This window comes from Plectropomus leopardus, chromosome 14 (genome assembly GCF_008729295.1).
Source record: "Plectropomus leopardus isolate mb chromosome 14, YSFRI_Pleo_2.0, whole genome shotgun sequence".
In the NCBI taxonomy this organism is placed as follows: domain Eukaryota; kingdom Metazoa; phylum Chordata; class Actinopteri; order Perciformes; family Serranidae; genus Plectropomus; species Plectropomus leopardus.
The window spans coordinates 13,457,852-13,483,743 of NC_056476.1; the positions used below are offsets into that span (position 1 = coordinate 13,457,852).

Genomic DNA, 25,892 nt, shown 5'->3' on the forward strand with positions numbered 1-25,892 from the left:
GATTGTATTTCCATCTTTGCTAAGCATGCTTTTTGTGAAAGGACGTAAAATCCCGTCCCATATAGACGCCTTATTCCAAATATAAGCCTGTTGAGTTCAGTGATTTAAGCAAATAATAAACAGGGGTATTCATTGAAGTTTTACGGTATATTTTATATTGAATAGGTCTGCTTCGAGGTTCCACATCAGAGTGTGAAAGTGCACCTCCGCGCCATTGGGGGGCGCGTGTCCGCTGTAAATAAATGCCATCGTGGGTTGACGAGGGCCGCCCAGCCATGTTGAGGAGTCTGTCAAGCAAACTGCAGCCCGCCATTGTGTAGAAACCAGGCTCTGTAGAGAGATAGGGGCGCTTGGGTGAAACTCTTCAATAGCTAGACCAATTCTACACCCTGCCTCTTTTATTTAGGAGTAAATACAGTTACACAGGCTCCGGGGGGGAAAGACATGTCAGCCAGCAGCCTTCTTGAACAGGTAAAGAGGGGTGTTTTCTGAACATTTACGAGGGCCAAATTTCTCAGCATCGCGACGGCTAGCGAGGATAGCTTAGCTCAGAGGCAGCGGCTGTGGCTCTGTAGTGCAGTAGGCCTGACCACCTGCTAAAGGAACTGACTGCTGAAAATATATCTCTTCATCTATTTTTCCCCTTCCTTTCTTCTCATAAATCAAACCTTCATGAATCACCTGGACCCAATCCAGAGACCGAAAGGCCAAGCTAATAAAGGTAAGAACAAATATTGTATTAACGCTGCCGACACGGGGTTGAGTGAATGCGGATCTTTTTACGTGCGGTGCGCTTTGAAAATCTTGCGTGCGCGGATGCGATAGCTCCTAGCTGCTTGACAAATAGGCCTGTGCGTTTAAGTTTTTTTTAATGTTTACGTTTATTTGCCACTTGCACGAAACGAACATTGTGCTTTATAAGAGTGTTCTCGGTCCTTTTCTCATCATTTGCGAGTTTCCTCAAGACCCCTGAAATGGCACTTGTAAGTTAGCATTAGCTATCTACCTAGCTAACGTTAAATGGCAACATGATGCATAGCCTTTTCCTGGTTTAACTTGCAACGCTTTTTATCACACTGACAGGTGCGAGAACACACTCTAACTTCTCGGTGTCTCTTAATATCGGTCACTGAGAGACATTTTTGCAGTGCTAAGCCACAGGTGCCATCCTATCACGCTGGCTAATGTTAGCCAAGTCCGTCATGTTGAAAGGACTCTTGGCGCTCGTTAACATGGAGACGCTGCGCACTGCACGCAGCTAACCACACAGCTAGCGTGCTAACGTTAGCTGGTTGCTAAGTTAACAGAAAATGACACGTCTTCCGACATCCTTTTCCTGTGTCCAAACGGGCCTCGCGCTTTCCCGTCATCATGCTGTTCAGGCTGTAATATATGTCAGCATGTATTTGATAACCTGTTGTAATTTAACTTTAAAGCGTCCCGAAAAGCCCCCAAAAGTCAACCGACACAGTAGCAACAGCTATTAGAGAACACCCTGAAACTTGTAAAAACAAACCACAAGCCACTGGTTCACAAGCATTAAACATGCAATAGAGTTGCTCTGGATATAAAAGTGTATAATCTCCACTACATTTTAGTTTTTAAGTTTAAATATCTTATATGACAGTATGCATTACAGTGCAAAAGTCTTAGGCCAACTTGTTGTTTTAGCAAAGCTGCAATGAGGAGCTATATATGTATTTTAGTCTGATTATAAAAAATACAACTAAAGAATACTGTGAACATGTACAATGCATTGATACACACAAAAACAGAACTAAATGGCTTCTGTAGACTGAAGACAATGTTTATTGTGAAACATGGAATCATACAATCAAAACAAAAGGTAGCTCAAACAATACTTAGCTTCGGTCATATCTTTAATGTAACCTGGTGTAAATACACTAGAAGATTACAATTACAAAATCTAATATTGTCTGCCCATGAGAGTTCAAGACATGGTGAATAGAAAGGAAGGTTACAGTAAATACTTGCAGCTATATCTTGTTGAAGTTGTTATATTCTGAAATATTTGCATTTTTACACATTTTCTGTATGCTTGTATTTTAGAAAAGAGGCTATTGAGAAATAAATCTGTATGATCATTATAACCTTGCTAAAATAAAGTTTAAGGTGGTCAAAGACTTGCACAGTACTGTATAGTCAGTGCCAGGTGCCTTCATTTCTTCTCTGGCATTGATTCATCTCATGTGCACAATATGCTGTGTAATCTGAAGCCTATTAAGTAGTCATAGTATGTGATGTCTTATCATGCTCAGCTGCATTTCCTGTGTCACTCATAAATAATTGCTAGGAGTGGTTTTTTTGTGTAACAAGTGGTGGTGATTCTGACGTTAAACGACCAGATAATAAGATATCTCATTGCTGTAGTCGCACAAACCTGTATCATCTGTTTACATCAGTATCATTTTCTTTTCAGTGCAAAACGGAGCTGTGACCCAAAAGGATACTTTGAATGACGATGAGTTTGAGCCTTACCTGAATACTCAGGCCAGACAGGTAAGCTGTAATTGACCTGTGTTTGCCAACAGGTGCTGCTTTTCTGTTGAATCACCTTTATTATCAGAGATTAAAGTACCCTCAAGTTATCAAACAACTGAATACCCTCATTTTTGTTTTTGTTCCTGGTTAGTTATAAATCTTTTTAATTTTTGTCTCTTATGATCAAAGGCAATTTCATAGATTAAAAAATCAACAAGTTGTAACTTGAACCTTAATATCAGAAGTTGCCACTTATATTTCAAGTGTGTTCATTTGTTTTTCTTTGCACAGTCATTTTAGTGTATAGTAGAAATGGAGTTGGAATGGTACAAGATTTTCAAGGTATGATAACCATCCCCCCAAAAAATGTCACAGTATTACAAAATAATTATTATTGTCAGATAAAATCATCCCTCAGGGTATGTAAACAGAAGCTTTTTTTAAGTTGAACAAGTGCATTAATCAAATTAAACCATGGCACCATTTCCTTTAAATGGAAGTATGCTTAAAAAGGATGCCTTTTTAAAATAACTTTTTTTTTAACAAAAAAGGTGAGATTCTCTTTGTAGTTGCATTTTCATACAATTTTCAATTTTCATACAATTGTATACCTTATTATATCACTTATTATATCATGATTCTTAAGATAAGTAGCATGTGGCCTGAGTAATGATAGCCTGATAGCCAGGATCAATTTTAAATGCCCTGATTTCGCAGTTTGCCTCAGAACACCCCTAATACCTACATGCTACCTTGATATCATGTATTTTTGCATGATATATTAGACATTTGGGACTATTCGTGTTGTTAGTATTTCACAAAAGCTTTGGAAGTAAGAAGTTCTGTCGGTGTGACTTTTTGGTAACAAGTACAACAATTAATACACTCTTGCAGACTGCTTTGTTTCAGTGGCCTTGGTGCCTATTTTTTTATTTATTTTTTTGTGAGTGTGCACATCCCTACTTTTTGCATTGCTAAGGAATATGGGATGACCTTAAAGATGTGCAGCAGGAATGAGCGCAATTTGTCAATTATGAAGTTTTCAGTGGCCTTGAATATTACTTCTCTTTGATCAGTGGATTTCCTCTTGTGTGGCAACAGACACACTGTCTGTGAAGTGGGCTGTAGAGGAAAAGAATGGAGCCTGTATTTTCCTCCACTCAGAAGAGTGCGCCATCCTTTTGTTAAAGAGAATGTTACTTTTTTGTATGGTATAGTTCAGGGCTATGCATTTATAGATCAGATCTGAAGAGAGGAAGAGAAGTACTGTAAGTTTAGTTATTGTGTGGTGGGTCCTTGTTTTATGATAATGATTAAATAATTAGGTACATTTGTTCACATTTTCTCTTGGTCTGACTTTTTGGATCCACAAGGACAAGGTATAAACATATATAGAACCGTAGGTTATGTTAAGAATTAATGTTGTAAATAATGTTATGTAATCAGTAAAGTTTTAGTGTGTTGTTGCAAAGATTTTTTTTTTAATTGTCTCTCGTCACTAAAACCAATTCTTTGTCTATTTAGAGCAATGCCTATACGGCCATGTCGGACTCGTACATGCCCAGCTACTACAGCCCCTCCATAGGATTTTCCTACTCCTTAAACGAGGCAGCATGGTCCACAGGTGGAGACCCTCCTATGCCCTACCTGGCCTCCTATGGACAGTTGAGCAATGGGGAGCCCCACTACCTCCCGGACGCTATGTTTGGCCAGCCAGGCCCCCTGGGGAGCAACCCTTTCCTTGGGCAGCATGGTTTCAACTTCTTCCCCAGTGGCATCGACTTCTCGGCATGGGGCAATAACAGCTCTCAGGGACAGTCGGGGACACCACAGAGCTCTGGCTACAGCAGCAGCTACGCCTATGCTCCCAGCTCACTTGGGGGTGCCATGATCGATGGACAGTCCCCGTTTGCACCTGCTGCCAACGAGCCCCTGAACAAGGCACCAGGTATGAACAGCCTTGACCAGGGCATGGCAGGGCTTAAGATCGGTGGTGCCGCTCCTGGTGGTAATGGGGACATGGCTCCTAAGGTGGTTGGCTCTGGCTTACCAGGTGGGGGTCCTCTTGGCCCTGTATCATCTGTAGGACCTCCCAGCATGCCTCCTGTCTCTATTGCCCCTGCCAAGCCCGCCTCCTGGGCCGATATTGCCAGCAAGCCAGCCAAGCCTCAACCCAAGCTGAAAACCAAGGGTGGTATGGCAGGTGCCAATTTGCCTCCTCCGCCCATTAAACACAACATGGACATCGGCACTTGGGACAACAAAGGCACCATGCCTAAAGCTGCCACCCCCCAGCAGGTGCCCCCTATTCCCAGCAACGGGCAGCCGCCCAATCAGGCTTCCCCTCAACCTGGAGCTACTGCTGTAGGGAACCCACAGATGCCCCTCAGCAATGGACAGCTGGTTCCTCCTGTTTCCCAAATGGGGCAGCATCAGCTTCCACCCAGTGGGCAACCAGGTATGGCTCAGATGCCCCAGCCTCCCCTCTCCCAGGGTCCTCCTCCTCCAAGCCAACAACCTTCTCAACCGACTCGTTGGGTCCCTCCACGGAACCGGGCCAATGGATTTGGGGATGCCAGTGGAAGTGGTGCAGGCCAGTCACCTCCCACTTCTTCTGGTGTGGGTGTGGTTCCTGGAGTCCCCTCTGAGCCTCACCCAGTCTTAGAGAAGTTGCGCATGGTCAACAATTATAACCCCAAGGACTTTGACTGGAATCCTAAGCAGGGCAGGGTGTTTATCATCAAGAGCTACTCAGAGGATGACATCCACCGCTCCATCAAGTACAACATCTGGTGCAGCACGGAGCATGGCAACAAGAGGCTTGACGCAGCGTACCGTTCGTTGGGTGGCAAAGGGCCACTTTACCTTCTGTTCAGTGTCAATGGGAGTGGTCACTTCTGTGGTGTAGCAGAGATGCGCTCACCCGTGGACTACAACACGTCTGCTGGCGTGTGGTCACAGGACAAGTGGAAGGGTCGTTTTGATGTGCGCTGGATCTTTGTTAAGGACGTTCCCAACAGTCAGCTACGGCACATTCGACTGGAGAACAACGAAAACAAGCCAGTGACCAACTCTCGGGACACACAGGAGGTACCACTGGACAAGGCCAGGCAGGTGCTTAAGATCATCGCTGGATATAAACACACCACTTCCATCTTCGATGACTTCTCTCACTACGAGAAGCGTCAGGAGGAGGAAGAGTGTGTGAAAAAGGTAATAAAGTTACTGATGAGTAAAGTGAATGATAAAACTGATGAATGAAAAAAAAGTGTTCTGCTTTAACTTTGGTTGAAAAAGATGCTGTATATGAAGAGCTTGTGTGTGTGTGTGTGTGTGTGTGTGTGTGTGTGTGTGTGTGTGTGTGTGTGTGCGTGCGTGTACAACCTTTCCTTTCCCTTGCATTATGAAGGTATTCAGGAACATCTTGAAGATTTGCACATGTAGATTTACAGTGTGATTGTGAGCAGTATTATATTTATACATTATGTGAGTGTTCTTTCAGTTTTTCACCGTGACGTTATGTGTTCTGAGAGAGAATAATACGCACATCTACAAGGCTAAAAAAAAAAAAAAAAAAAAAAACCTGCATACATTGAAAGTGTTGAAAAGTAATGCCTGCACACTTAATGAAGACAACATTTCAATCTTACTTGGATCTTCCTCAGGTCAAAATGTTGTGACAGTTACGTGTTCTACCTGTTATATCACTCGAATGTACTGCTGCCATTTAGAAGGAATAACGAAGAATGACCACCAGAAATAATTTTACTTGGTGATATTCGCTCAAAGCTAACATTGGAAAATGGAAATACTCAGTGCATTATATGAAAACATATCTAAAGCTTAAAGTGATTGGTTTGGACTGTGGTTTAGTGTCATTTTGCTAGCCTTATCAGGGATTTCTCTTCCTGTCTTTGACACAAGCTCAGTTGTGTAACCTCCTGAAGATATGTAAAATGTATTTTTTTTATGCTTAATGTCGGAACACACATTTTGGTAACGGATGAAATGTGTTCATCTTATTTTGTGCTGAGCTGTCAGCATCAACATGAACAAAAATAGATGAGCAAATGTATTGCAGCTCATAATGTAGTGATACTTGTTTGTATTCTTCTTGTGAAAAGGGTAATGTAATACTTGGGCTTTGGTGTCCACAGCTGTATTACACATTCTTTAATCTTTCCACTTGACAGAGAGACAAATTATGGGAAAAATATGCCAAGACACAGTATTGACTTCCTTTTCACAACAGCAGCTCGTTAACCTTAATTGCCATCCTTTTTCTTGTTTGCCATTAGATGTATAAACCTTTGTCTTCCAGTGTTTTGGGATTTAAGGTTTCAGTTGTATCTATTTATTCTGGATCTTTATTTTTACTTCATGCTACCTTAGCTCCCAAAACATACTTTTAATATACATATATAGCATAGGGGTGTGAGAAAATATTGACACACTTTATGTTTTATGGTACTGTATTGATTCTTAAAATTATTATCATCTTTTTATTAATAGTTTGCAAGAATAGATTTGCGCTATTGGGTCATTTTGAGTTGTACTCAAACTGTGGATGTATTACGAGTCATGGATGCAACATTTGAAGTGGGGTCACGTTCATACCCATGAAAGTTGCTCAGTGGCGCATGTAGCCAAACGCTGTATTTCTGCGGTGTGAAATTACCTGCATCTTCTGCATTATTGAGCCCATAGAGCATGGGCACTAGATACTGCAGAACAGTGCAGCCGAGCAGATAACTTTTGGTTTAGTGCTCTGCTAACTTCAATGAGGACAAAATGATTTAATCTTACAGCTCTTCGAGACTTTTGAAATGTTATCGGACCAAATAGGTCAATTCCTGATGGAGAAACGAGTCATTTCGCAGAGGGTTTCACACAAATTTTTACACTGGTTGACAGATGTCTATTTCAGAATGTAATTGTATGGGAGAAAGTTATTTTGGGGCCTGTGGCATCAGGTGACTGTGTAATTCCAGTTTTGGCCACTTTGTAAAATTTGTTTCAAAGCCCGGCGCTGTTCCTTGGCCATTTGATTCTTTCACTTTAATGTAACAGCATATTTCTAGCGTTAACACAAAGAATACAGACTTATGAAACGGGCAGCCGTAAAAGACGCAACAATAACTATGACAGTTTTCCTAAATTAATATATAATCTGGATTACAATATCGTAATATATTGAATTGCAACCTCTGTATTAAGATACGTATTGAATCGGTATCTTGCCTATATGAAGCGTGTTAAAGCCACAAAAATGTGCTGCATAAAGGTTATTTTATTGAACTCTTTAAAAAAAAAAAAAAAAAAAGGGGGGGGGGGTAAAGAGCTCTAGAAACAAGTGTGTTGGTCACTATATATATTTTTTTAATTTTATATTTAGTCAAGATAACATTGTGTTGGACAGTTGCTTTACCTGCTGTTTGTTTTCTCACCTGCAAGAAAGACATCAAACCTAAATGACTGTAGTAACTCTCAGTACACAATCCTTAATGTATTCATATAGGTATTTTAATTGTATTGATATAACTTTGTGGTCTTTTCAGGTATTCATCTAAATCACATTTATGGGTCTTGTGTTTGTACAAAATCTTATTAGTCTTGAGCCATTTTCCAGAACTTGTGTAGTATGTATTTTTAGAGCTGTTCTGTAATTGACACTCACACTTAAGAACCTTAAATGACTCGTGATCATGTTACCGATGGCATCATGAAACATACAACAGATGAGTCCTGTCGATATATGAACTCTTTGTCCAGAGCACACATTGTAAATACAAGTTATATTTGGCTGTTTTTGATTAATACGTAATGCATAATGTGACAAAGATAGACAGCTTTTCATTCGGTCTGTGAGACATTTGTATGCTGAATTGTAGTTTATATGTTGGCTTTTTTTATCACTAACTGGTGTGGTTAATGCAAAAGTTACCAGACTGTTTCAAAGGATGTGGATAAGACTTTTTTTTTTTTTAATAAGTAATCCTTCTTGTCAAATTTGTGATGAAGATCTGATTGTATTATAGCGACTTGTCTGTTACAGTCATGCTCAGTTTTCACTCTATGTGTGGCAGGTGGAGGTCCAAGGCAGTGAGCCATATGCCAGCAACCCAAGCAACAGGAGTCATTACAGGCTTCAGGTAACTGGCTTTATCTGTCACAACATGCAGAAGCACTTTACGTGTTATTTTGATACTCGATGGATACAGCTTGAAATACTTTGAGTTACATCAATTTGTTGGATGTCATGAATGTTGATCGAAATTCAAGCACCTAAAACAAATATATTATATCTTAACTGTACCTAATGCCCAGGCCACACTACCTGTGTAAGAAGTGCGTAAAAGCTGCCACACTAAACTCCTATATGTGGTGTTCACACATACAGCGTTGCCTCTACAGAGCTGCTTGCTGCTTACTGTTATAACTACTGTATTTTCACAATTAAAGTCTGGTACTCCACTCATTTATAAAGTGCAAGCCACTGTATCGTTAACAAAGTTGTCATGATAGTATTTAACCAAAAAAAGCCTTAACATATGAAGAGATTCTGTTAAAAGATGTTTTCAGAGGGATTTAATTTAAAGGGAAAGAGGAAAGGTTGAGTTCAAAAGAATTACACTTTTTCTGTGCCTGTACAGACTCAGAATTATGCCGAATCGCATTCTGCTGTTCGATACAAATATTCGACAATAAGTTTTGTCTTCGACATAAGTGTCCTTTTTTTGCTGAAACCGTGCATCAAGCAGAAAAAAATAGACCACCCTCCTATTCCCTAGATGTTCTGTAGCCGCGCCTGAGCAGCGCTGCTCATATTTGCACAATTATAAACAATTTTGAACCACTTATGCTAAAGATCTCAATAGCTAAAAAAAAATAAGCTCACCTAATATAAAGAGTTTGTTTTCATCTCACGCCCACTTGACTTTAGCCATGTTTGCTTTCCTCACTTATATTTATCTCCTCATGCGGGACACACCGCAGTAACAAGGGCGAGACGCTCACCGACAGCCTGACTGTTGTGGTGTGTCAGGACTTTAAGTAAAATGGAAGCTATGAGCAGGTGTGCATATTTGGATTTGTCAAAGAGTGAACCAGAAGAACGTGTATGGATTTGTGTTTCCTGTAGTTTGAAAATACAAATATGTTGTACGTTGTGTGTAATTTGCTGTCCTTTTTTTGTGTTGTAGGAGCGCCAAGGACGAGTCAAGTAACAGTTGGTGCTTTGGTCAAAAGACTGCAATGGCCCCTCCTAAAGCCCTGTCCACCCCATTACGTCATACATCCAGATCTCTAAGAAATTCTAATAGGGGTGAAGAATTAACCAAGGACAAAAAAACTAAATGAAGACTTTCTTGATTTCTTTTGACTTTAAAGACTTACTTCGAACTTGTAGTAAAAAGAAAAGGAAACGATTATTCATAGGACTACAACTAAATGCATAGCACCCTTAGGTGATATCTTTTTTGCCCCACCCCATTCCACTACATATGCTTTTCCCTTGTATGCTGCTTTTTCCTTTTTCCTTTTTTAAATGAAAGGATCATCCTCTGTTTTTATGGTCCAAGAGCAAGTCTGTAATTCTCACACAAACACACAAATCCAATAGAAATTTGTGGTGTTGGCTTATAATAGCGTTCCGAAGTCAAGTCAAGAATGGGCAGTCTGTCTCATTTTCTTTGTAAACCCCCCCCCTCACCCTCCTGTCTTTTGAGGATGCTCACATCTTCAACCAGGACCCAGTGGAGTTTCCTCCTCAGTGGATTTTCATCGTAGACGGGTGTCAGCTGCGCTCACTCCAGAATCTGTTTCCTACATGCTTGCCATGTTTTTGTTTGAGAGGACTGCAGATGTTCAGAATGGCCCTCGTTTTGTTTTCGCATGTGCTGGACGGAGTGTGTGGGGAAGGTAGGGTGCGGAGGATCTGGAGAGGAAGAGTAGGGAAAAGGGGGGTCAAGAGTTTGAAAGCAGAAGAAATGTTAAGTTGGCAAGCCTTGCTCAGTGTATAATTTTATGGTCTAAAAAAAATTGGGGCCCTCTGTTAACAGTCTTCATTGGACTTTATTTACCCTCTTTTTCTTTCTCTTGGACAAGTTAATTCATCGTTGCTATGGGCTGCTTTCTTTTTTTGTTTTTTCTCCTTCCTCCGTTTTCTAAAGACAGTGATGCGAGTGGCCTTGCCCCCACTCTTTCTATTAATCAGTTCAAAAGTAATAAATGTGGTATATTCAGCAGAACTGGTGTGCATTCCCCTTGTTTGACTGTGTAAAGCAATTTTGTCATGCAGCGTGTCTGTGCATTTCTTTTCATCTGTTTTTCGTTTTCCCAGATGGGTTAATGAATGAATGTTTTTCTGATAACCTCCAGCCCGTCCACTCCCCCACCCTGACTTAAAGTTTTCACCTGCATTTCTTACCTCTCTATTTTCCAAACCCACCTTGTCCTCCACACTCCCTTTTCTGACTGCTCAGCCGACCATACATACTATAATATCACAATCAGCTTCCACCATTTTCAGAATGTCATTGTTGGTGAGTAAAAAAAAAAAAAAAACCCATAAAAAAAAAAACGCAAGGTCCTCTTTCAGAACTACTGGCTTTTATTTGTGGCATAATAAAGATGCTCCACAAAGTGGTGTGTGGGTTTTTCCTCAGTATCTTTTTTTTATTTGTTTTTTAAGTCACGTGGGTGGCCTTTTGTACCTGTGTATGTTGCGTCCTTATCCTAAAAGCAAAACAAAATCATTTTTTTAATCGTCTGAATGAGTAGATTCTGTTTAACCATGTTGCACTTAATTTGTTTTGGGAGAATACACACCCTCTGTAACTCATTTTTGTATAAGGGACTATAATATCAAGGTTCCTGCAGATCCTTAAAAAGTCTTAAAAGGCATTGAGTTCATTTATCTGAAAATAAGCCCTTTTTTTGGTATTGAAATGTCTTAAATCAGTATTTCAGAAGGCTTTTAAAAAGAAAATCAGGGTCCCACGGTCATGGAATTTCTTATCTTATTTTCCACGCTGTGAAAAGTCATGAAGTAAAATAATTGGGAGTTTTGGAAAAGTCTTGGAATTGTGTTGTAATGAAATTGTCACACTACTCTAACCTGCATAAACTTTCACGTAATGTGACCTAGCAGCACATTTATTTTTTTAATCTAAAAAAAAAAAAATGCCAGGTAGATGGGCCAAGAATGCTTTTTAGTACTGTATGGGTCCTTGAAAAGTCATGAAAAAGTTTTGAAAGTTTGTCCATAAAAGTGTGGGAGCCCTGAAAAATATTTGGGATGTGGGAAGTAGGTCTCCATGAATCATTTTTTGTCTGATGTTTTATTGTTAAATATCAGGCAGATAGGGTCGCAGAACCAACAAATTGTCCCCCCAAAACAACCTGTTTGTTTTTGTTTTTTTTTTTGTTTGTTTTTTTTAGTTTCGGTTGTTATAGATTTGGTTTTAAATGTCTTTTCGACTGGCATTAAAAAATGTCACATCTCGCTTGCTTTAAACTGTAGGAACCCTGAATATATATATTACGGTAATATCTTGGCAATAGAAACTATGCGTATTCTATCTTGTGTACCTGCGCGTGTACACTTGACAGTACGGGAAATTAACTGCAATCCGCCATTTTCCTCTCTCGTCTGTGCGGTTGTATTGGACGTAACGGCCACAAGAGGGAGACGCAGCATTATTTACTGCTCTGTCTTCCACCCTGACGGGAGGACGGGCCCTTCAGCCGGGGGTCGACGAGTATCCTTAAAAAGGGTTTTCAGCATGAAGGCCTTCTGCACACTCGGCGAGTAGTGTGACTATCTTATTGTTTTTAAATGACCTTTAACGGTTCGTCTTTTAAGAAACAGTCGAATAAAATGTTTCAGTACAAACCTTTTTGTAAACCAGTGCTGCCGTTAGGTTCTGCATGCTTGTGATTTGATAGATATGTGTGGCCTTTAAGTGTAAGAGATATAAAATACAGCTACTAGCATATACGGATAAATTTCGGATTTACCATGGCCATAAAATGACAACACAATAATAGCCAAAACTGGTAAACCTGCTGCCAAAATTATCAACCTCCTTCTTTCAAAATTACGTTTTTATTTGTTATACTAATTGTTGTGTTTTTTTTTCTACAGCAGCATAAAATCGAAAATAAGTTGCCTAAAGCTTTCTTGTGTTGTTTACACTGTTTGCAAACCGTAAATATCATAATATGCAGGCTGTGTAAATCAGTAAAAATCTATACATTTTTTATATCTATTTTGATAAAGATGTAGCTTAGGCCTTTTTCATTTATCAAAATAATGACAAATTCACACAAAATTATGCACAGGCTGTATAGGCCTACAAGTGACAGTGTCCCAAAGGTGTGATTAATTTGCTCATAATATTTATAGGAAAATCCAAATTATGACTGCCCCGTGCAACTACATAAACCTGACCACATCCTGCACAACGACGAGCTTAATTTAATAATTTAATGTCAGAGTTTAACGCAAAAATGCCCATTTTATAACGCAAGGTGTAACCTTTAGCTGCAGAACTTTGGCAGGTGATGTACTGAGCGGGAAAAAAACGGGCGCACATCGTCACTCAGCTTTTTTGGGACTGAAGTGCAGGTCTTGAAAAGAAAAGAACTGCGCGCGTGTGCGTGTGTGTGTGCTTTGGTTGCGCGGGTGTAGAGTGAAGGGGGGTCGACGGCACGTGTCGTGTCTGCGTTGAGGGTGCGTGGCAAACACGCTGCCTCGAGGGGATCTCCTGTGACCCTTATCTCGCGCGTCTCTGGGGACGCCTTTTAGCCCCTCCTGGGATGCAAATGAACGGCCATAAAAGAGAGGCAGAAACAGCCACCGAGACGATGGAGGAGGAGAAGAAAGGGAAATGGGACCATGGGGAGAAAGTAGCGGTGGAGGAGGAGGAGGTGGTGGGGAGGTTGCAGGCGAGGAAGAGGAGGGGGCGAGGTCAGGCACTCACATCTCAAAGCGCACATCAAGCTAAAGAGGAGATAGAGGAACAAAATAAGTTGCCCTGCAGTGGTGAGAGGAGAAATTCCTCCTCTGCGTGTGTGTGTGTGTGTGTTTGAAAGACTTCTTGCTTCTTTATCATGTGCAGCCAGTAAGCAGATTAGAATTGGAAAGATTATATAGACACTGGGTATCCTATTTTTGCATTGATTCATTTATGAGATATATCACTTTTTTAACATTTTAAATATTACACTCTGCAACCTTACATTTCTGTAATCATCAAGGCAAAATATTTAAAATATATTTTCATCCCATAGGAGGTAATATTCAGTGAGAGCTCCACATTAGGTGCGTTGTGTCTGTGGGTTCATATCGCACTGCAAGGTCATGGTTCTGCTTTATTTTCCCCTCATTATCATAAGGCATCCATCTCTTTCTTCCATTAGTGACGCTTCACCATGTCGCCAGCCCGACCTCTATTTACATGACTAAATTAGATTTCTTCTCTCTCTTTTTGGGTGTTTTGTTTGGGAGAGCCTGTCTGTAATGTTAAAAAAAAGAAGTAAATATGAAAACACAGCAGTATATCACAATGGCTTTTGACTGCATTATTTTTAACAGAGGGAAAAAATAATAATAAATGTCGCTTTAACACATTTTCCTTGCATTTACAATTACAAGTAAAAGCTTTTATGAGTTTCCTGATGCTTTAGGTAAAAAAAAAAATGGCATTAGAAATAAAATATATTATTATCAATGTTTTTTTATATATATTTAATGTATATATTTAACTTTTTTTAACATACACTTCCTAGACCTATTATTCCACACCTGTCAACAATTTATCTGCATTATTTTGCATCATAACCAAAAGCACTAATAAAAGAAATAATAAGAATAGAAAAAATAGGCCATTTAGGGAAAGGAATATGTCATGATGATGAGTGTTTTTAGCACATGAGTACGGGGGGGCTACATGCAGTCACCTGCTCACCATCGCCAGGGGTCCCGCACTGTTGACACATTGAGTATTAGCACCTCATTTCTCCTAGTGTCCCAATTCTATTGAGAATTTTGCAGATGCATAATGTGTGGACAGGCGAAGGCGACTGAAAACAGTTGATGACCTATGTCTCAACATATGTGACACACTTGCCCTCTGCACGCTCTTAATTGTGTGGAAGTGACAGGCAATAATGAAATGCTTTCCGCTGGTGGATTAAAATACAGAGATGTATACAGGCTTGATATAGAGTGTATTTGTTAAAAAAAAAAAAAAAAAAAAAAAAAAGCTTTTTGCATTTATCTGAAAATCTCTCTAGGCTTAATTTTGTACTTATTATGATGTTATGATTGTTTTTGCAATGATTTTATCCATTCTTTCAACATATCATATTTTGAATAGACAATAGCTTTAAAAATATAGAATTAAAGCTACATCATTTAGTAAAATACACTGAAAGAAATCTGACCAAAAATCCACAATTTCACTTTTTCATTTTTGCAAATTCTGCCTCCGTCATCTGAGATGTAGGTCAACTCACATCTCTATCGCCTACAGCGCTTTACAGCTTGAATCATTTGATGTGGCTCTGTGATTATAGGAGTAGAAATTAAGCTCATTATTTAAATCATATGATGTGCTTCGGGCCTTTTTACTTTGAAAAGAAACACTAGATAGTACAAATAGAAATGTAGTCCACGAAATGACTTCTTTATTGAGACTTTTTTTGCAGAACAAAAACACAAACAAAGGAGTGATATCGAAACCCACGAACAAAAAGAAAAACCTTTTCATTTAATTCATAATTTAAAATAAAGCCGTTTTTTGAGTGTGGATGGTCATGGGAATAATGCTCAGTTTAACTAAAATAAATCGGCATGCATGAGAATGATTCTGGGGGTTGTTGCCTTTTATGACAAGTTTCCTACAACAGCACATAATGCTCTTTCTGCTTTCTCACCCTGTTTTTCCATCTTTCTCTCAGACAGGGCAAGTGTACGCTCATGCGTAAACACACAGACCTTTGAAGTGGCCCTCTGTCACCACATGGCAAATCCCCCTGGTGTGATCCCTCTGTCCATTTGGCCACAGGACCAATACTGGTAGGCTGCCTATGGCTCTGTCTGTTCTGTCATTATGGAATCCAGTATATTACTTAGACTGGTTTCAAGTGATTATGGTGTATTTCTCTCCTATGTTATCCGCATTTCTCTCCTGTGTTTCCTGTATTTCTCTCCTATGTTTGCTGTGTTTCTCTCATGTTTTACCTGAATTTCTCTCCTATGATTCCTGTATTTTCTCTCCTATGTTACCTGTATGTCTGTCCTAGGTTTCTCCTGCTTGCATTAAGTGATCTGTGCACTTGCTCTGCTTTGCCTTCCACTCTGTGACTATAACGGTCGTTGCTTGTTAATCTCATAGGACTGTAGCGAGCATTTGTCTGTGTAGTTATCAGTGCCACTCTCCTGTCCTTTAGCGGCTGTACGCTGGTCTCTCAGGTGAGCGATGACTGTGGCTTCTCTCTTGGCATTCACCGCGTGCCTTAATTGTATTGAAATTAAATCAAGGTCCACTGTGAACACAAAGAGCTCAAACCCAAACTTCCCATAATGTTCTCATATGTCACTTAACCCCACTTTTAGCCACACTTTTCCTCCTTTTGTATTTGCGTTCTACTGCAGTTTTCGACACAAGCGCTATTTGCTAAACGCTGTCGATCTTAACAGTACATCCTAATGTTGCATTTTGTCGGTACATCCCTGTTTGACTTTCTCTTTCCGCTTTCCTCACCTGTGATCTCTCTCCTCCCTGAGGGCTCAGAGGCGGCTATGCGGTCCTTTCACACGTCAAAGTACATTGCTAATCCCACACCAGCATGCGTTCTCCCCTTTGCAATGAAAACAGATTTTCTATACAGACAATACAGGAGAAAGAAAACATATATGATACAAGCCAATGACATTGTGATTCCTCTGACAGAAAAGCCACGAGTGTGTAATTGCATGCATGTGGATGTGCAAGAAAAGGTTTCCAGCAACATAATATGATAAAGAAAATACATCTAGTGATCATCAAAGCAGCATTCGCACCGTTAAGGCATTCACTGTATACACATAGCATCATTAAAAAAGCACCACAGAGAGAAGAGAGCACAGAGAGACAGGGAGTGAGATAGAGCGAGCGAGCGATGCTACCTTTGTTGCACCATAAAGAGAGCAGCAGCCCAGCTACCTGATTGCTACCATTCCTGCAGACCATCTTCCCCCTCAGAGCAAAACAAAGGGATGACGACTAGATATTTATGAGTACACACTGCGATGCACCGCTATGCCTTCTCCTCGCCATAGCTCTGCCTCCGCTGTTCCTGGTTAAGAGCTTGGTACGGTTTAATCAGACCAAGCAGTTCTTCATTACAGTTGGTAAAGCTGTGTCGTTATCCCCCCCCCTCACCCTCCCTCTCTCCCTCCCTCCTACTCTCCATCTCTTCTCTACTGTTCTCTCTCTCTCTCTCTCTCTGTGCACTATGCGCATGTAACCACAGCCATGTACAGATTAGAAAACAGGATCTAAATACCATCCTTGGATTAATAACTGCATGCACAAATAATTTAGCAAAGAGTAAAAACTGATGTGAGCAAAAAGAGGTGGAATTTAGCTTCTTTGCCATTATGCAAGACTGTCACATCCAGAAAAACTGTTAAAAAATCCCTTTCTTTTTAAACTCGTGACCGCAATTCCTTTCTATATTTGCCTATTAAATACTACTGTAGCACAAGCAGAATAGGGTTTTCTCAGATCAAATACATCCTTCCTCTCTAAAGACGAGGCAAAAAAACCAGCAGAGGAGCTGCAGAGTATTTCCTCCTTCAGGTCCTTTGGTCCTGGTTTTGTTATTGTTGCTGTAGTTGTAGCTTGTGACTGCGCAGCTCCATCCTGTGAAGGTCCTTGTGGGTTGGGAAGAGCAGGGGAGCAGGCACACAGGGGGGTTGGTGGTGGGATGGCGGACAAGGGGGCTGAAGGGACGGGAGGCAGGCAGGTGTCACGCATGCAGTCAGGGGAAAGAGGAGGAAAAAAAGGGGAAAAAAACTAAATTCTACCCAGTCACCACCATTAGAAAAATCCATTTGTATCTGCTCAAGACAAAACCAAAAAGGAAGACAAAAAAGCCCAAGATGTTAAAATATACATATATAAGCCCAGGAAGGTATATATGTATAAGGATCCAAGGGAGAAGGAGGAGAAGGACAGAGATAAGGGATGGACGGACGAGGAGGAACAGGCAACTGGCTCACACACAGACACACTGCGCCGAGGCGAAGGCACGGGCTTCAATTTATGCTTTCTGGTCGACACCACCCCCCATCTCACACGCACGCACACACACATGCAGACACACACACACACACACACACAAGAGCGTCCCGCCCCTATCTGCCCCTGTCCCTGTCCTGTCCCGTACTGGATGCGTGGCCCAGCTGATCAGTGCAGAGGGATTAGCCAACGGGGCCACTGGCAGGGATTACACAGGCAAAGTGGGGAGGTGTGTGTGGGGGGTGGTGGGAATGGGAGGGGGGACGAAGGGTGAGGAGGGTAAGCCTAATGTTGGGGAGGGAGGATGGTGGGGGGGGGGGATGGGAGAACCTGTCTTGTCCTGCACACACACACACACACACACACACACACACACACACACACAGATGTGCATGTAGACACTAATGTAAAACACACACATTTCATGCACACATATGTATCATGCACCAGCGCCTGAGCACAATATAAAATACTTACAAATGTGGCTTTAGCGGCAGCGGATGCACGAGCTGCAGCGGCGCAGACTGCAGGGGTAGCCAGGCAGTAATGCATGCAGCGCATCCTCGCGCCCCAGCGACGCACAGTGTTGATAAATGTATGTAAATGTGCAGAAGGCAGCGGGGGGATGGATGGAAGAGGGAGGCAGAGGGAGGGAGGGAAGCCCACGGGAGAGTGGGGCCAGGCTGACAATGCAAGGCTTTGACCCTTGACCTCTCTCCCGCTCCATCATCCGCGGCCATCAGCTGATCCCGGGAAATGGACAGCCGCAGTAACACCCCCCCCCCCTCTTCTCTTTCTCCCTCTCATGCACACACACTTGTGCACAAAATCCAGGGGCAAACTCACCTCTTATTTTTCACCAGTCCTTTTCCATCTTTCGCTCCTTGCAGCCCTTCATTGCTCTTTTCCGTCTCATGCCTCACTTCACCACTTAGCTCGCCCCGATATCCCACTCCTAACCTTTCTCATTATTTTGAAATGTGTCGACATCTACAACTGTCATATCTGTGCAGGAAGAGATCCATTCTGTATGAGTATATTTTTTCAGTTCATGTTTTGACTGATCCCACTGAATTCAAGAGTTGTTGCTTATATTGTCTGTCAGTCCTACTTCTGCCATTTTTTTCAAGAAATGTTTTGACCTATTCCAACAAAACTTCCAAATAACATCTGCAATCCCACATGTAAGAGTTAAAGCAATGCATTTTGCAAACAAAATCAAATGAAACACTCTTTGTCAGCATTTTAAATTCATTTATGTGCTTGAAAATTAGTGCAGCAATTGTTTTATGAACATTACACACATTGTAATTTTGGTGTTGAGGTGATTATCCTTATTTTTATAATGTCAAATATACATGTTTTTGTGTTTTTCAAAAGACAGATTATGATCATTGTCTGATGTTAATCTGTAATAGTGCAGCAGTTTTGTAAGTTTGAGTCTTTCTCGTCGTATATTTGAAACCACGCAGGCTTACCGGCTACACGTCTGCCCAGCAGCGATTTGACACACATTAACTTCACACCCTTTGATCTCCATTTTTAGAAAAAGCATAAAATATCTATTTCAATATCATGCAGAATTACATGCCTTGATGGGATAAACTGTCCTAGTATTTGATATATTATTTTTCATGCAATATGCGATCCATCTCTCGTCTGTCACCGAATCTGCATAAACTGCCAGGTGGAGCAGGATAATTTAGAGACGCGTTCACTTAGTATTAGTTGCTTTGAGTGTTATTTTGTGAAAAGCTAAACGTCAAAAGTTTTTGCAGACCTGTCAACAGCAGTTTGAGCTACAGTATACAAGACAGAGACGTGGCTCAGTCCAAACACACATACACAAAATCATGCATACACGTGCAGACAAGATAGATGCACACACACACACACACACAAACACACACACACAGACACTGACATAGAGTGATTTCTGTAAAATCAAAGAGACATTTTGTAGGGCCTCGCAGGCAGAAAACAGCAGCACTGTTTTATAGTAAATATATAGAATCAGACATGGTTGATGTGTGACAAATAGGACATTAGTTTAGATCTGTTTACATGAAATGCACAATAACATTGCAGCAGAGCTCTGGGGTGGAACGATAAAGACAGCTTGGCCTTACATTTCTGAGGGATAGAGAGATGGATGTTAAGAGAGAATGTGAGTGAAGGCTGTTTGAATGGAGGTAAAATGAATTCCCTTTTCCTATTTTTGTTTTTGAGGAAACACATTTGTCCACTCTTTCTGATTTCTGTCAAGTATTTTTGTCATTTCTTGGAGAAGGCTGGAACCCTATTATTTATGGGCATAAATTACATGGCACAAATTTCACACATTGTGTCCTGTAAGTGTGTATATGTTTAAGTTAGGTTATGTATGTTGGCATGAAGAGAGGAAGGAAGATTTGCAACTGAATTTTGATGTCTTGCTACCCTGTTCTCCATTTTAAAAGCTTGTGAGGATAAGAGCGGGCGAACGGGCATGCAACCCTACCAGCAGACAGCTAGGAAAGATCACAGAGAGGCAAGGGAAGATTTTTTTTTTTTTTTTAATATCATAGGGAGAAATACAAGGGGAAGACGCAAGCTGTTATACAAAGAGACAAGCTGGGAGAGGCAGACAGGCAGGAAGACAGAGAGAGACAGGCCGAGACAAATAGACAAGTGCTCGTCCCTAGTTCGGTAATCTGATGGAGAGATTAGCAAGCAGGCAGCATTTGGGTCGGATTATCGAGTCATTAGAAAAGACTGGTGCTCCAGAGCCTCTCTCATGTGTTAATGTGGCTTTACAGATCCTCAGTGCAGTCTGTGCAGATTGTCTAGATTGTGTCGAGAGTATACACAGTAGATAGTCTTTCAATATGTAAATAGGGCCACATAAACCCGGTGCCCCACGATTTGATTTCTTCGTATGTCTATTATATAACTGCCATATGAAATACAGCAACTTTTATGACTTATGTTTTTTTTTTAATTTTGATTTATTTTATTTTATTTTACTTTATCAAAAAAAGAGGAAAATTTACTGCAGAATTTCCTATTTTGGGTGAAGTTCCACATTGCAATGCTGCAGAAGTGTTTATAGCTGAACTGAAGTGAATCACACAGAATTGTCCCCAATATGTCAGTGAAACTAATCTATTTTTTCAATTATTATAATTTTTGCATCAGTTGAATCCCAACTTTATGTTTATTCTTGGAGAAAGGCTAAATTGTCTTTTGATTTTTAATCCTAAAATTTGCAATTTACCACCTATCATCAGAATTTATTTTTATGTAAAATACTACTTAGCATTGTTATTGGTTGTATTTTGTTTTTTCTCTGAAAAGTTACATCACGACAGTTTTTAGCAGTGACACCCAAATTGTGGCATAGAGGCAGGTGAACCTGAAGTCAAATGAAGCAGTCTCTGAGCACATTCATCAGCAGCAATATGTTTGTTTGTTTTTTAAATTCTTTATTTTTTTGACATATTACAAAACATACATTAGGACAGAACAGTTAAGTTTTCCTGCTGTTTCGATTTTTTTCAAAATGTAAGAACTTTGTATATTTTGGAAGAGATAAAGTGTACATATAAGAGCAATGAAATAACATGTCAGGGAGAGCCTTGTGAAAAAAATAGAGTAGCGGTGAGAATAAAACAGCATAGTGCGGTCATTCATCTGATTCCTCCACAAAAGCAGCTATATGTCAAACTGTAAAGCCTTAAACCGTAGCATTTAGCGCTGTAGGTCAGTGAAGAATACAGGGGTATGTGGCCTTCGTGCACTTGCAAATCATACAGCTGTGATGTTCAGTGATGACGGGATTTAAACGGGATCAGGAGGAAGCCAGAGAGCTTACGAGTGTGTGGGTGTCTGTGCAGGGGAATACATGTATTTACAGTAGGTTATGTGGATTTTGGGTATTTACTTTGTGAATATCAGTAGCGATACACACAGCTCAGCTGTGTGTGTGTGTGTGTGTGTGTGTGTGTGTGTGTGTGTGTGTGTGTGTGTGTGTGTGTGTTTTTCGATGTGTCAGGGGCTGGGGGTAGCTGGGCAGTTCATTGACAGCTGATCAATGCTGCTCACACTCTCTCTGTCAGATGTGCTGATATGGTCCAGTGACCGCAATATCAGTTTCAATTTCACCAGAGTGGGCAATGGAGCCTCTGATGAGTGTGTGTGTGGTTTGTAGTATTTACCAAATACCAAAACATGTAGGTGTACATGATCATGTGTCAGCAAGAAGACATTTTTGCAAATCCTCACTGACCGAGCAGTTCTTGCAACTTCCAGGTCGAACCTTAGCGCGCTCTCACACACACACACACTCCAATACACACCATCTGATCTGCGTTTCCCAAAAACCTTCCCTTTTGCTGCTGCCTCTGCATACACCATGCCCCAGTTCCCCACCCCCATCCCTTTTTGTCAAATAAATTGCTATGTGACCTACTTCCCATTTTGCACCATTTCTGTCATGTTCAGATATTATTGTTTGAACATGAGTGATTTGCTTTGGGGCATACAGTATCAAAGAAAACACGGTGTATATAATATGGGGCATACTGTACTGTAAAGTGTAATGAACGAAATGTGTTTCAGAAAATATGGAAGCGTTAACATCAGCACTGACAGTTTTTTTTTTCCTCCCGAAATATCATTCGGTGTTGTTGCAGCGTGGCAGCCTCTTTCAACGTGTGGGCAACGCGCTTTTTTTTTTTTCCAAAGCTTTTGTTTTTAAAATTGCCCTTGTATGATTTGTAATTAAAATACATGGTTCACGTATTTTCTGATTAACACATACAATAATACTCACAGCCCTCATAATAACAGGATGTCTTTGTGATGGTCATAGACTGGGGAAATAAGGTAAATCAATTTTGCAGCCTAGTTAAGCAGAAAGCGCAGTGGTAATTTTCAGTAATAAGCATGGCTAATTCATTGGACCACATTGCATTTTTAACCCAGTTAGGTCTGCACTGGTTGGCATCCAGTATTCTGTTTGGACTTGGGGTGCATTTTTAAAAAGCTTCCTCAAGAAGAAGGGGGTCTAACACGGCGCGGCACACTGGATTCCAAAATATCACATGGAGGCAGATTATACGGCGGCGTTAGGTGTGCTGCAGTGACTTTTTTTTTTTTTTTTTTTTTTTTTACTGCTGTTCATTAATTTATTTCATTTATTGCACAACTTTTTTCTAGTTCCACATATTTGATTTCAGAATTTAGCAGATACATTATAGTCATGCACAAAGTTCTATTTAATCCAAAATTGCTCAATGATCCCATTTCTCTAATGTTCTCATATGAGCATTCAGTGGTGCAATGTAACTATTTACTCAAGTACTGTGCTGAAGTACAGTTTTTAAGTACTTGTCCTTTACTTGAGTATTTCCACTTCACTTACTTCACTATATTTCTGAGGTAAATATAGTACTTGATACTGCACTGAATTTATCTGTTAATTTTAGTTTCAGTTAATTTATTCATATCTTGTATCAATAATCTAATTTGAAAATAGATTGTTATATATTATCATTACTGGTTAAACCACCAGGGGTGTTTGTCGGATTTAAGGACATTGGGGGCTCAGCCTGGACCTGTGTAAGGGAGTCCTCCCCTGGGGATTTTTTTAAACTCTATTTAAGGTTTTTTTATGCACTCTGGCACCATTTTTTAACTTTCCAAATTGTGAGACGTGATGTAAAAAATGTAAGTAATTAGTATTGAGTAGAAACAGTATATTTTACAACTGCTGTCATTTAAAATTCATCAACTAGATTGAAAAAAAGTACATTTTTCCAAGTGCAAGTATGGATGGAATGACAGATTCTTAGATCCAGAACATTTTATTATTTAAAAGCCTCTTTTTATTTTTTAAAACATGTACATATAACCAACATATTTAGATCCGGGCCTATGTATAAAACATTGAGGGGGTGAAGCTTCAGGCCTAATGACGCCACTGTAAGCGACTCAGCAGTATACAGTAGAATTTAAATTAGCTCCACCTTTACCAGCAGCAAAAATGATGAACGCTTTTGGTACTTTAGGTATATTTTGATACTAATACTTTTGTATTTTTACTTAAGTAATATTTTGAATACAGGGCTTTGACTAAAAACAAAGTATTTATACACTGTAGAATTAGTACTTTCAATCAAGTAAAAGATAATTTATCCACCACTGTTGACATTTTCATGTGAATGACAGCATGTCTATATATTTGTAAGCTTGTGCATACGTGTGTGTGTGTGTGTGTGTGTGTGTGTGTGTGTGTGGGGATCAGTTCAAGGCTCCCCTGCCTTTTCCCCGACTGTGCAGCGATGGCACTGGAGACCACACTGACCCTGATTTATTGGGATCAGAATCCACATGACAGCAATTAATTTACATCCATTAACTACATCGCTCGCTCTCTCTTTCGTGCTCTCTGTGGACACTTTTGCACTCTTGCACAATCACTTTGAACATTCTTCGTTTCGCCCCTCACTCTCCGACTTTCTCCTTCCTCAGCATGTTCTGTCGCTCCCTCCTCTTTAATCAGTCACTCTCGCTACACCAGTCGCTCCTGTGTCTCACTGCTTTTTTTGCTACTGGGATTTCGTATTCCTAATCCATTTAAGAGATCTTTAGCATCTCGTCCTACCTCTAAGGTCTGCTACATAAACGATAATGTCATCAAGTTCGAGTATGTGTGCGTGTGTGTGCTTCTCTTGGAGGCACAAGGAACCTCCGGCTGGCTGGGTATCGTATGAGTGAACCCCATAAATAATCATTATGTTACATGTACTCCGACTTTTTAATAAGCGAACAGACTATCTGTGTAATCGGAACAAATTAAACAGTGCTCAACAAATTGGCTGATTATGATTGCGCAAGGAATTTGACATTAACATTAGAAGCTCAGCATCTTGTGATCATTTCAACGGATCCTCCATGCCGTTTTCTCATTAAAGCGCCCCAACTCACGCAGGTTCTCATGCTCAAGGGTCTTTTTCTCTCAGCCCCTCACGATAAGACACTTTATAGCTGGCCTACATCCCTAGCTGCCGCTCTACCTCTCACTCTCCATTCTACCAGTTCTCTGTCTGCCAAGTGCTTTTGCTGGCTTTTCAACTCAAGAAAGGAGACTTTGCTTGAGGGAGAATTTGCCATTTATTTCCGGAGACAAAAAAATGAAAAGGGGCTTTAGCACTTTGTATCTTTCCCCCTTTTTTGTCTTCATTCTCTACGCATCTTTGCTCCCTGCACCATTGTGGAGTCCCTTCATCCAGCTCGGGCCCTCCATGCCTTCACTTTGTCCTCGGGGTGAGAGGAGCAGGAGAGCACGGCTGGCTAAATGCACTGGGGGTTGGGTGATTGGGACAGCGGAGTGGAGGATGATTTTTCTAGACTAAAATGCACACATACATCATTGCATGCACGCCATTATGGCAAAACCCTCATGTATAGTCATGTATTACAGCATGCTCTTATGCACACATATACAAGCAGGAATTGCATTTTAGCATGTGTCTGCCTAATTCCAAATGTATTCTAAAGAGAAAGACAATGCAAAAATCCTTTTCTCACATCTCTTAACAGACATAGCTCGGGGACAGGTTCTACCAGTATCTGTTTAAGGATTGGCTGAGGATGTGGTGCAGGAGGAAAAGTTGCAGTTGGCAGCAGGCAGAAAGACACTGCAAGGGGAGCGGGGGTTCACAATAAAGGATTTTAAACCAAAGCCTCTTTGGTAAAGAGGAGGAAGGGAGGGAAGAATGGGGCTGTGGGGGTGGTGGATAGATACCGGATGACACAAGGTCCAGATTAACCCTAATCTCAGGCCTGGTGGTTTAGGTGAGGCTGAGGGACTGGAGGAAGCTATCCCATGCCAGGTGGTCATGAGTAGGTTAAAACTGGGAGAGGGTGGGGGGCGCTGGGAGGGTGAGGACAGGACAGGGTGTTGCTATGGAAGAAAGAGAGAGACACAGAGTGAGCAAAAGATGCGAGTGGAATCAAGTGTGTCGATATCTCAGCTTCCAACGCTCTTTATTCAGATAGAAAAAAAATCAAAAATAACCTACCAAAAACGCAAACGGAGAAGATGTTGGGGTT

General features: G+C 40.7%; 1 protein-coding gene across 1 annotated transcript; it reads left to right on the forward strand.

The window, feature by feature from the left end:
* The first annotated feature begins 269 nt into the window (after nucleotides 1-269).
* ythdf2 (YTH N(6)-methyladenosine RNA binding protein 2) lies at nucleotides 270-11,167 on the forward strand. The gene is made up of 6 exons (XM_042500591.1): nucleotides 270-471; nucleotides 697-721; nucleotides 2,441-2,520; nucleotides 4,027-5,715; nucleotides 8,589-8,654; nucleotides 9,705-11,167. The coding sequence occupies exons 1-6, from the start codon at nucleotides 445-447 to the stop codon at nucleotides 9,726-9,728; spliced, it is 1,911 nt and encodes a 636-aa protein (XP_042356525.1). The 5' UTR covers nucleotides 270-444; the 3' UTR covers nucleotides 9,729-11,167.
* The last annotated feature ends 14,725 nt before the right edge of the window (nucleotides 11,168-25,892 follow it).